Below are 12646 nucleotides of genomic sequence, written 5' to 3'. Positions count from 1 at the left end.
AATTTTAGGACAGAGTTCTGCAAACTGCAGCTGGGGTGCCACATATCGCCTGCCGCCGGCTTTTATAAACACAGGTTGGTTGGAACACAGCCACACTGACCCCTGCTCTAGGAGGCCACTGGCTAGTCCCCATCCTCCCAGCCTGACTTCTCGCTTCCCAACCGGAGTTCCCAAGGGTGCTGACAATAATGACCAAACAAACATGCAAATAAAACTGAACCAACGTGGAATCATCAAGGCAATGGTTTTGACTTCCAGGGAAAACAAAATAGAAACAAACAAACCACGTCCCGTGCACCTGCCTCAGAGTGCAGTGTGGCTACCGCTTCAGGGTGTGTACTCTTCCAGTCCAGGGCAGGAATTTAGGGATCCAAGAGGTCCATTAAAATCTTCTCAAGACAAGAGAGTAATGTTTCTCCACAGAGATGCCAGGCTCCAGACCATTAAATATTCATTCAGTCACCCCTTTGGCAAGTCCTCAGGGAGCCCCGGCTGCAGGCCAGGACTGGTGATGGCTTGGGAATGTAATTGACATAAAATTCACTTGTCGTAAGTGCGCAGATTTTTGATTTCGGTAAATCTATAGGGTTATGTAGCCATCACTGCAATTCAGATTTACAACAGATTTGTCACCCCAAAAGGTTATTTCTTGCCCATTTAAAGTCAATCCCCACTCCTACCCCAGCCCCTGCCAACACTGGACTGATTATAAGGGACAGGTTGCTACCCTTGGAATGAACAGCCCATTTGGTGAGATGGCATTAACTAAATAAATGCACAAGTAGACATATAAATGCAAATTTTAGTGAGAAATAGGATTGGGGAAGAACAAGAGAGGGCAGTCCTCTCTGCTGTGGTGGTGCCTAAGCTCTCTCCGGATGATGGAGAAAGGGAAGGACCACACACTGAGCACATGCAAAGGCCCCTAGGTGGGACAGTGGTGTCATTTTATTGCAACCATTTTATAGCAACCATTGGCAGTGTGTCTGGAGCATGGTAAGTTGGGGTTGGGGGACAGTGGTTAGAGATGAGAATGGAGGGGATAGGCAGCAGGTTGCCAGAGCATCATAGAAGCTGGGCCAAGGCTGGGATGAGGGAGGGCTTTACATAGCAGGGTGATTATCTGTTTTATGATTTTTTTTTTTTTTTTTGAGACAGTATCTCATTCTGTTGACCAGGCTGGAGTCCAGTGGTGTGATCTCAGCTCACTGCAACGTCCACCTCCCAGGTTGAAGCGATTCTCCTGCCTCAGCCTCCTGAATAGCTGGGATTACAGGCGCCTGATACCACACCTGGCTATTTTTTGTATTTTTAGTAAAGATGAGGTTTCGGCATGTTGGCCAGGCTGGTCTCGAACTTCTGACCTCAAGTAATCTGCCCACCTTGGCCTCCCAAAGTGCTAAGATTACAGGCATGAGCTACTGTGCCCAGCCTGTTTCATAATTTTTAAGAAAGGAGGCCGGGAGAGGTTGGCTCACACCTGTAATCCCAGCACTTTGGAAGGCTGAGGCGGATAGATTGCTCAAATTTAGGAGTTTGAGACCAGCCTGGACAACATGGGGAAGCTCCATCTCTACCAAAAATACAAAAAAATAGCCAGGCATGGTGGTGCATGCATGCAGTCCCAACTACTCGAGAGGCTGATGTGGGAGGATTGTCTGAGCCCAGAGAGGTTGAGGCTTCAGTGAGCCATGATTGCACCACTGTACTCCGGCCTGGGCAACACAGCAAGACCCCATCTCTACAAAAAAATTAAAATGAAAAATTTTTTTTTAATTTTCATTTTTTCTTTTTTTTGAGACAGAGTCTTACTCTGTTACCCAGGCTAGAATACAATGGTGCAGTCTTGGCTCACTGCAACCTCCACCTCCTGGATTCAAGCGATTCTCCTGTCTCGGCCTCCCGAGTAGCTCGGATTACAGGCACATACCACCATGCCTGGCTAATTTTTAGGAGAGATGGTGTTTCACAGTGTTGGCCAGGATGGCTGCCCTGTTGTCCTTCCCTCCGCAGACCCTTATGCCTTGTTCAGAGCACGAAGAAATAGCAGCAGGGATGTCTACCAGCCACCTCTCACCACTGCCATTGAGAAGATGAAAACTACTCACCTCAAGGAACAGAAAGCATTTGCCCTCATCAGGGAGATCCTGGGTAGGCAATCTTCCCGCTCACTGGCCTCAGCACAGCATGAAATAGACAGACACACTTACTGTGCTATCTTTAATAAGTCCCGCTCCGCTTCTGGGCCTCAGTTTCCCTGGATATCAGCACACTCTATCTTCTCCACGACACTTAAAATCCTTCAGTGGCCCCTCATGACCCTTAAGACAAAACCCAAACCCCCTCCTGTGGCTCCACCCACCCCAAGTCCCCACTCCTGGCTCCTGTGCCCTACTTCGGCCTCTCACTGGCTTCTGCAGCACCTGGGACCTATGCCCTGTCCTCACCCCAGGCGTCTGCCCAGACACTTCATCTCATCGGCCTGGAGTGTGCTCACTCCTCCTCCCCAGCTTTTCTTCTGGCTAATTCCTCTTATTCTTCTTTTTTATTTTAATTTTTTTGGAGACACAGTTTCACTGTGTCACCTAGGCTAGAGAGCAATGGCAAAATCTCAGCTCACTGCAACCTCTGCCTCTGGGGTTCAAGCCATTCTCACACATCAGCCTCCTGAGTAGCTGGGATCAGAAGCTTGCGCTATCACACAGGGCTAATTTTTGTATTTTTAGTAGATACAGGGTTTTATCATGTTGGCCAGGCTGGTCTCGAACTCCTGACCTCGGGTGACCTGCCCACCTCGGCCTCCCAAAGTGCTGGGATTACAGGCATGAGCCACCACGCTCAGCCTTTTTAAAGATTTTTAAATTTTTTATTGTTTTGTTTTTGTTTTTATTTTTCAACTAGCATGGTATATTGGGAGGCCTGGATTTCAATTTTTTATTTTATTTTTTGAGACACGGTTTTACTCTGTCATTCAGATTGGAGTGCAGTGACACAATCTCAGCTCACTGTTACCTCCACCTCCCAGGTTCAGGTGATTCTCTGGCCTCAGTAGCTGGGACAACAAACGCACACCACCATGCCCAGACAATTTTTATTTTTTCAGTAGAGATGGGGTTTTGCCATGATGATCAGGCTGGTCTTGAACTTCTGACACAAGTGATCCGCCCTCCTTGGCTGCCCAAATTGTTGGGAGTACAGGCATGAGCAACCGCACCCAGCCAGTGCTTTCTAATATTAACTGACCCCCTCATGACAACTCTAGGTTGTAGAATTGTTATTCCCATTTCACAGATGGGGAGAGTGAGGCATAGAGGAGTAGAGTCACTTGTCAAGGGCACCTGGATGGGATGTGGCAGAGTTGGGATTTGGACCCAGGCAGGATATCCCATGGTCTGTGACTTTACTCCTCTCCGCTGCCTCTATAAAGACTGGTTCCATTGTCACCAGAAGGGCAAGGGGCTGGTCTAGGAGGCCTTTCCATTTCCTGACCTGGACTGGGTGGGAGTCACAGATCCTGCCTGACCCAGGGCTGTGCCTCCCTTCCCAGCATACCTGGGCTTCCTGTGGATGCTGCTGCTCGTGGCCTACGGGCACAGGGACCCCAGCGCCTACCACCTCAACAGACACCTCGAGCACAGCTTCACCAGGGGCTTCTCAGGTGTGCTGGGCTTCCGAGAGTTCTTTGAGTGGGCCAACACCACGCTCCTGAGCAACCTGTACGGTCACCCCCCAGGTAAGTCCTGCAGCCCTGGGGCTGTGTCAGCCTCCTACTGCCTGCTCCTGGCTAGGAATAGATACAAGGCACCGGCAGCATCAGCCTCATAAGAAAACCAGGCTGGGCGTGGTAGCTCTCACCTGTAATCCCAGCACTTTGGGAGGCTGAGGCAAGAGGATTGCTTGAAGCCAGGAATTTGAGATCAGCCTGGCAACATGGCAAGACCCTCCTCTATGAAAAATACAAAAATTAGCCAGGTGTGATGGCTCATGCCTGTAGTCCCAGCAACTCCGGAGGCTGAGGTGGGAGGACTGCTTGAACCCAGGAGGTGGAGCCTGCAGCAAGCCAAAATTGTACCACCGCACTCCAGCCTGGGAGACAGAGCAAGACCTTGTCTTAAAAAGAAAAGAAAGAGGCCAGGTGTGGTGGCTTATGCCTGCAATCCCAGAACTTTGGGAGGCTGAGGTGGGTGGGTCACTTGAGATTGGGAGTTCTAGACCAACCTGACCAACATGGTCAAACTCTGTCTTTACTAAAAATTCAAAATTAGCCGGGCATGTTGACCATGACTACAGCCATGCCTGTAGTCCCAGTTACTCGGGAGGCTTAGGCAGGAGAATCGCTTGAACCTGGGAATCGGAGGTTGTAGTGAGCCCAGACTGCACCACTGCACTCTAGCCTGGGTGAAGAAGCAAGACTTAGTCCAGAAAAAGACGGAGAAAAAGAAAACCAACCAATAACCACAGGACCAGATGCTGTGAAGGAGAGACTCTCAGAAGGCTGGGTGTCCACGAGAGAGGACTCTCCTCCTTCCCTTCCCCTGATGCAGAGTGGAGAACCTCCTAAATGAGCAGTAACGGAGCCTGAACCAGCTAGGCAAAAACAGTGTGCCAGGCAGAACGAACAACATGAGAAAAGCCCAGCCTCTCACCTCATGGCATGCATGTTCTTGGAACCGCGGAGTGTGGAGTTTGACTCCCATGTAGGATGTGAGTTAAGGATCACTGAGAAGCAAGCAAAGCAGGAGAGATGATGAAGATCATGAAGGATCTCAGGAATGCGTATCGCATCCTCGAGGAAATGACGCGTCATTGAAAGTGTCTACATGAGGCTGTGGCATCAACCTGTGGTATAGAATGATCACTCTGGAAGCATGTGGAAGTTAGAGCAAAGGGTGGGCAAGTTGGTTGGGCATGGTGGCTCACACCTGTAATCCCAGCACTTTGGGAGACCAAGGTAGGTGGATCACCTGAGGTCAGCAGTTTGAGAACAGCCTGGCCAACATGGAGAAATGCTGTCTCTGCTAAAAATACAAAAAATTAGCCAGGCATGGTGCCAGGCACTTGTAATCCCAGCTACTCAGGAGGCAGAGGCAGGAGAAGCACTAGAACCCGGGAGGCGGGAGTTGCAGTGAGCCAAGATCACGCCATTGCACTCTAGCCTGGGCAACAAGAGTGAAAGTCTCTTTCTCTCTCTCAAAAAAGGCGGGGGTGGGGAAGTTAGGATTCTGGGGACACAGGATGAGGGCTGGTGCAGGGATAAGGGACAGTGGTGATGGAGAGAAGGGGATGGGGACATAAGACATGGAAAAAGTAGGATGGATGGGATGTGGTAACCACTGGGATGGCGGATTGAGGAGACAGGGCACAGGCGTGTCCAGGGTGATGACAGGGAGATGGGGTTCCATTCCCTAAGACAGGTTGTGCAGGAAGCACAGCAGGTTCCAGATGGAGAGACAGCGACGTCATTTGGATAAATGTAGCTTATAGTTGGCCATATACTTCTCCGGCCTGTCTCTGTAATGGGTATGCTGAAGTTCACATTAGCATTGGCTGGGGAGCTTGGAATGTGTTAAGATGATTTTGACTGCTAGATTTACCCACCTGATTTTTCTCTTTAGGCTTTATCACTGATGGGAACTCCAAGCTGGTTGGCAGTGCCCAGATTCGCCAAGTGAGGGTCCGGGAAAGCTCTTGCCCGCTTGCCCAGCAATTTCAGGCATCTCTCAACGGATGCCATGCCCCATATTCCCTGGATGCTGAAGACCTGGCTGACTACGGGGAAGGCTGGAATGCCTCCACGCTCAGTAACGGCAGTAGCTATCCCCAGGCTTGGCAGTACCAGAGCCAGAGCCAACGTCGAGGGTATCCTATCTGGGGCAAACTTACTGTGTACCGGGGAGGAGGCTACGTGGTCCCTTTTGGGGCTGATCACCAAAGCACATCAAGGTGAGGCTGACTGGATTCATTTGCTAGAGTCCACATCTGATTGGGGAATGTAGTCTTCTTTTTTTTTCATCTGGGCGCAGGTGGGCTAAGGCCAAAAAGGGCATTAGCCGTAACGTAGTCTTCAAAACAGGGCAGAGCCACCTTTATTCAGGTCATTGTGGGAGAGCCTGGAGGATTCAGAATCATGCAGGTTGTATTTTCAGGCCCCTGGGAACCGAGCCATCTCAGAATTGGAAGGAAAGTCTCTTTCTGGCATTTACAGCCTGGTTGCCTCTCCTAGAGCCAGTCCAGGGGATGGGGAGCTCACTACCACTCAGAACAGTCCACCATTAGACAAGAGGGAAGTAGTTAAGTTGAGACAGCATCTCGCTCTGTTGCCCAGGCTGGAGTGCAAGCAATTCTCCTGCCCCAGCCTCCTGAGTAGCTGAGATTACAGGTTAGAGACAGGGTTTTACCATGTTGGCCAGGCTGGCCTCAAAAACTCCTGGCCTCGGGTGCTCTGCCCGCCTCAGCCTCCCAAAGTGCTGGGATTATAGGCATGAGCCACTGCATCCAGCCTTTTTTTCGTTTTTTGAGACAGAATCTCACACTGTCCAACGAGCTGGAGTGGCACCATCTTCGCTCACTGCGGCCTCTGCCTCCTGGGTTCAAGTGATTCTCCTGTCTCAGCCTCCCACGTAGCTGGGATTACAGACATATACCACTATGCCCAGCTAATTTTTTTTTTTTCTGTCACCAAGGTTGAGGTCCAGTGATGGGGTCTTGGCTCACTGCAACCTCCGCCTCCCTGGATTCCCCTGTCTCAGACTCCTGAGTAGCTAGGATTACAGGCATGTGCCACCTCACCGGCTAATTTTTGTATCTGTAATAGAGATGGGGTTTCACCATGTTGGCCACGCTGGTCTTGAACTCCTGACCTCAGGTGATTACCCACCTAGGCCTCCCGAAGTTCTGGGATTGCAGGTATGAGCCACCACACCAGGTATTAACACCATGGCTCTCAAATTGCAAAAGGCATCTGAATCCCCTGGCAGGCTGATCAAAACATACATTCTGGACTCCCCCGAGAGTTTCTGACTCAGCAGGTCTAGGGCAGGCCTGAGAATCTGTTTCCAACAAGTTCCCAGGTGATGCTGATGCTGCTGGTGTGGGACCACACTTTAAGAATCTCTGCTCTAATGGCCGGGAGATGAGGGGTGCCACCCTACCACAGCATGGGCTGCAAAACGTGACCACTCCCAGGAGGAGCCCTGGTGGCCTGGTGGCCCAGGGAACAGAGCAGAGGCAAAGGGAGAAGTTGAGACAGGAAGCTCTGGCCTCGGTCAAAGGGCTGCGGGGACATGGAGCCCCTGCAGCGTGGAAATGCCCCAGCGCCACTTTTTCCCACAGAATTCTCCGCTATCTCTTTGACAACACCTGGCTGGATGCCCTGACCAGAGCTGTGTTTGTGGAGTTCACTGTCTACAACGCCAATGTCAACCTGTTCTGCATTGTCACGCTGACGCTAGAGACCAGCGCCCTGGGTGGGCAGCCTCGCCTGGGAGCCTCTGCAGGGCCCCAGAAGACAGATACGCCTTCCCCTGGGCTGGGGCTCCTGACCTACCTGGGCGCAGCCACCCAGGGCCAGAGCTGCAGGGCAAATAGTTGTTTAGTGAATCTGGGTGTGGGTCTTGGTTATCCTTGCAGCCATGCATTCCTGGGTCCCCAAAGGCAAAACATTAGGACCCTCCACCCTAATTTCTCCCATCTTTCTGGCCTTGTCTCCCAAGTGATCCTAAAGAAACCCACTGAGGGTCCAAAGGCTTCCCAGTCTGCTGGGGTTGGGGTGGCGAGCTGGCAGTGACAGGTGAGGGAGAATGTGACCTGGTAACAGATCACATCACCTAATGTAACATTTTACCAAACATCAGTGCATACCATGAAGTACATTTTACATCAGAATCCAGCACACATGCAACCAAGATGAAACGTTCACAAATAACATGTACTTTAACTCCATGAAGCCGGGCATGGTGGCTTGTGCCCATGATCCCAGCACTTTGGGAGGTCAAGGTGGGAGGACTGCTTGAGCCCAGGGGTTCAAGACCAGCCTGGGCAACACGGTGAGACCCGGTCTCTACAAAATTTAAAAAACTACACGTGATGGGCTCTCATATTTTGGGTTCTATTTCTTCTTCCCCATGCCTCCTTCCCCTCTTAAAATGCTGATCACGGTCTACTAAACACCAATCTACAGTCTGTTCAGCTAATGATCAATTTGCCTAAAAGCCAACCTCCTCACCATTAAATATCAAATTTTTAGAAAATATTAGATTACATTTTTTATTATGAAAGTAATATATGTCTCTACAGCTACAATGACTTATAAGATGGAATAAAAAAAGAAAAAGTAACATGTTTGTGCTTTAAAAAAAATTCAGAACTATGTAAAGTGAAAAATGAAAGGCTTTCAATTTCCAGTGTTATTCCCCATTGCTGATAGTTTCTTCCAAATCCTTTTTGGGTTTGTGTATCTTTTTTTTTTTGAGATGGAATTTCACTCTTATTGCCCAGGCTGGAATGCAATGGCATGATCTCAGCTCACTGCAACCTCTGCCTCCCAGATCCAAGCGATTCTCCTGTCTCAGCTTCCCGAGTAGCTGGGGTTACAGGCATGTGTGCCACCACAGCCAGCTAATTTTTGTATTTTTAGTAAAGATGGAGTTACAACATGTTGGCCAGGCTGGTCTCAAACTCCTGACCTCAGGCGATCCACCCACCTCGGCCTCCCAAAGTGCTGGGATTATAGGCATGAACCACCGTACCCGGTGTCTGTCTGTCTGTCTGTCTGTCTGTCTCTCTCTCTCTTTTTGAGGCAGGGTCTCTCTGTCGCCTAGGCTGGAGTGCAGTTGTGCCATCATAGCTCACTGCAGCCTCAGTCTTCTAGGCTAAAGCAATCATCCTCCCTCAGCCTCCTGAGTAGCTGAGACTACAGGCACGTGCCACTATGCCTAACTAATGTTTTTTACTTTTCATGGAGATGATGTCTTGCTATGTTGACCAGGCTGGTCTTGAACTCCTGAGCTCAAGCAGTTCTCCTGACTTGGCCTCCCAAAGTGCTGGGATTACAGGCATGAGCAATCACACCTGGCCCTGGATTACGTTTCTCTACACATAAAAGTATGGGTAGGGCCGGGCGTGGTGACTGACGCCTGTAATCCAAGCACTTTGGAGGCCTAGGCGGGCGGATCACCTGAGGTCGGGAGTTCAAGACCAGCCTGACCAACATGGTGAAACCCCGTCTTAAAAAAATAATTAATTAATTTAAAAAAAAGTATGGGTAGATTTCAGATCTGGTCGATTCCATAGATCACTGATGTCATCAGAGACTCAGATTGTTTCTGTTTCTCTTCATTCTGTCATCCTTGGGGCTGGCTTCCTCTCCACAGGCAGAGCCTTACTAGTCAAACTGGTTTAAAACATCATTACAGAAAAATTTTTACAATGAAAAAAAAATAAAAAGGCACTCAAATGGATGAAAAGCTACTTAAAAGGAGGTTGACTTTTTAGTCATATTGGATTTTAGGTGGACTTACCTTCAGTGAAGTGTCTTTAGATGAAATGGCTTTTTATTTATATATTTATTTTTGAGACGGAGCCTTGCTCTGTCACCCATGCTAGAGTGCAGTGGCACACTCTCAGCTCAGTGCGTACTCCGTCTCCCAGGTTCAAGCGATTCTTCCACCTCAGCCTCTTGAGTGCCTGAGACTGCAGAGGTGTACCACCAGGCCCAGCTGATTTTTGTATTTTTAGTAGAGACGAGGTTTACAATGTTGGCTAGGCTAGTCTCGAACTCTTTTTTTTTTTTCTTCTTTTTGTTGAGGTGGTGTTTTGCTCTTTTTGCCCAGGCTAGAATGCCATGTCGCCATCTCAGCTCACTGCAACCTCTGCCTCCCGGGTTCAAGTGATTGTCTTGCTTCTGCCTCCTGAGTAGTTGGGATTACAGGCGCCTGCCACCAAGCCAGGCTAATTTTGTATTTTTAGTGGAGACAGAGTTTCACTGTGTTGGCCAGGCTGGTCTCAATTCCTGACCTCAGGTGATCCGACCTCCTTGCCTCCCAAAGTGCTGGGATTATAGGCTTGAGCCACCACACTCTTAACCTCAGGTGATTCATCCACCTCAGCCTCCCACAGTGCTGGGATTATTACAGGCGTGACCCATTGCACCTGGTCCAAAATGGCTTTAAATGAGCCATCTGGGCGTGAATTGTCATTATATGGGTGGATGTGCTTTATCTGGAGGTGTCTGTGCCCAAAAGGCCAACACCAAATGCGGACAGAAGGGGAGGACCTTCCCCTGCAGCCCCTCCACCCCTTCTGGTGCATCCGCTGCCTTCAGTGTCTGCCATGTGTCCATGTTCAGTCCTTTGGGTGTAAAGGAACTTTGGCTTTTCCTTGGCCCCGATCAGACCTCCAGGGCTTGCTTGAGCTTGAGACATCTGACCTGATGGCTCCCGGTCAGAAGCCAAGGCTCTGAGCGAGCAGGTGGTCTGGAGTGAGCAGAGCGCCCTCTGTTCCCCAGGCACGTTCTTTGCACACGCGGCCTTCCAGAGCCTCCGCCTGTACCCCTTCACTGACGGCTGGCACCCCTTCGTGGTGGCGGCAGAGCTCATCTACTTCCTCTTCCTCCTCTACTACATGGTGGTGCAGGTAAGAGGCATGCTGGTAGCTCATGAGCAGGGGTTGGGGTGCAGGGGTGCCTGATGCCTACCCAACCCCTCTCCTTTTCCTTGTAAGTGAAGTGGGAACGGTTTGTTGTTGTTGTTGTTGAGATGGAGTCTGCTCTGTTGCCAGGCTGGAGTGCAGTGGTGCAAGTCTTGGTTCACTGCAACCTCTGCCTCCTGGGTTCCAACAATTCTCCTGCCTCAGCCTCTCAAGTAGCTAAGGTTACAGACAGGCACCACCACATCCAGCTGATGTTTGTATTTTTAGTAGAGACAAGGTTTCACCACAGCCAGGATGGTCTGGATCTCTGGACCTTGTGATCTACCTGCCTCGGCCTCCCAAAGTGCTGGGATTACAGGCGTGAGCCACCGCACTTGGCCTAAATTATTTATTTTTAACTGTGGAAAATATACATAAGATGAAATTGACCATTTTAACCACTTTTAAGTATTCAGTGGTGTTAGGTCATTGTACAACTGTCGTTATTGTCCATCTCCACATGGATGAACCCTTTTCATGTTGCAAAACTGTAGCCAGCCAGATGCGGTGGCTCACGCCTGTAATCCCAACATTTTGGGAGGCTGAGGCAGGCAGATCACCTGAGGTCAGGAGGTCGAGACCAGCCTGGCCAACAAGGTGAAACCCCATCTCTACTAAAAATATAAAAATTGGCTGGGTGTGGTAGCACATGTCTGTAATCCCAGCTACTCGGGAGGCTGAAGCAGGAGAATCGCTAGAACCTGGGAGGTTGCGGTGAGGCGAAATGACGCTACTGCACTCCAGCGACTGGGCGACAGAGTGAGCCTCCATCTCAAAAAAAAAAAAAAAAGAATTTTCTGGGGTTTAAATACCCTTTAGAGGTTTCCATTGGTTACTTCATGTACTCCCTATGTAAATGAAGAGGCTAAAGTGAAGGTACAGAGTCATGTACTTGGTGTACACCCTATGTAAATGAGAGGGTCTTTCCTGTCATAGCTGAAGTGTTTCCAGTTGACTTCTTAGGTTCCCTGCATTCAGCTCCTTTCATCCTGCTTCAGTGGGTCTTGGGGAGAGGCCCGTTTACTCTGTGCATGGGGGCAAGGGCTGGGGGATCCTCCTGCCAGAGGGCCCTCCAGGTGGGGAGGGAGCAGCCCTCGGGGGAGGGGGCAGTCATGGCCACAACCTCAGGCTCCTTTTCCAGGGCAAGCGCATGAGGAAGCAGACGTGGGCCTATTTCCGCAGCAAGTGGAACCTTTTGGAGCTAGCCATCATCTTGGCTAGCTGGAGTGCCCTGGCGGTGTTTGTGAAGAGGGCTGTCCTGGCTGAAAGGGACCTCCAGCGCTGCCGGAACCGTAAGGAGGAGTAAATGGCCATCTTCAGCCCCCCGGCTCCCCACATGGGCCCCCCGTTCCTCCAGCTCCCTTTCAGACCCAGGGGTCAGGAGGCTTTGGATGCTGCAGATCCTCGGTAGGTAGAGGGACACTCCTAAGAGACATAACTCTAGCTGCCACCTAGATTCAGGTGTGGGGCCACAAGTGTGTATGATTGGAAAGGACTCAGACAAAACAGAACAATAACTTGTGCAAATCTTACCAAAACATAGGATCGTGTGGCGTCCTGCTTAGACTCTTCTTGGCCTTTTTGGGAGGCCCTTTGCAAGTATTAGGGCCCCAGTAAGCTCACGTCTGCTACCATGTACTAAGTGTCCACTGTGTGGTAGACAGGAAGTATTCACCTAGGGACTCATCATCAGAATTGATGAAGGTCGGTGTTATCATCACCCCATTTTACAAAGACATTGAGGGCAGGGGGTGGTGGCTCATGACTGTAATTCTAGCACTTTGGGAGGCCAAGGTGGGTGGATCACTTGAGATCAGGAGTTCGAGACCAGCCTGGCCAATCCGGTGAAACCCTGTCTCTAATAAAAATATAAAAATTAGCTGAGCATGGTGACACACGCCTGTAATCCCAACTACTTAGGAGGCTGAGGCAGGAGAATGACTTGAACCCAAAAAGCGGA

General features: G+C 50.1%; 1 protein-coding gene across 1 annotated transcript in view; it reads left to right on the top strand.

The window, feature by feature from the left end:
- Positions 1-12646, top strand: part of PKD1L2 (polycystin 1 like 2) — a 118018-nt gene that overhangs the window by 92116 nt on the left and 13256 nt on the right. The window contains 7 exon segments of the mRNA XM_037743212.1: positions 424-508; positions 1854-2151; positions 3548-3733; positions 5616-5943; positions 7333-7466; positions 10505-10632; positions 11828-11988. Of these exon segments, the coding sequence (XP_037599140.1) occupies positions 424-508; positions 1854-2151; positions 3548-3733; positions 5616-5943; positions 7333-7466; positions 10505-10632; positions 11828-11988 (1320 nt within the window).

Source organism: Cebus imitator, unplaced genomic scaffold (assembly GCF_001604975.1).
Source record: "Cebus imitator isolate Cc_AM_T3 unplaced genomic scaffold, Cebus_imitator-1.0 Scaffold137, whole genome shotgun sequence".
Classification (NCBI taxonomy): domain Eukaryota; kingdom Metazoa; phylum Chordata; class Mammalia; order Primates; family Cebidae; genus Cebus; species Cebus imitator.
This window is presented reverse-complemented; position numbering and strand designations above follow the sequence as displayed.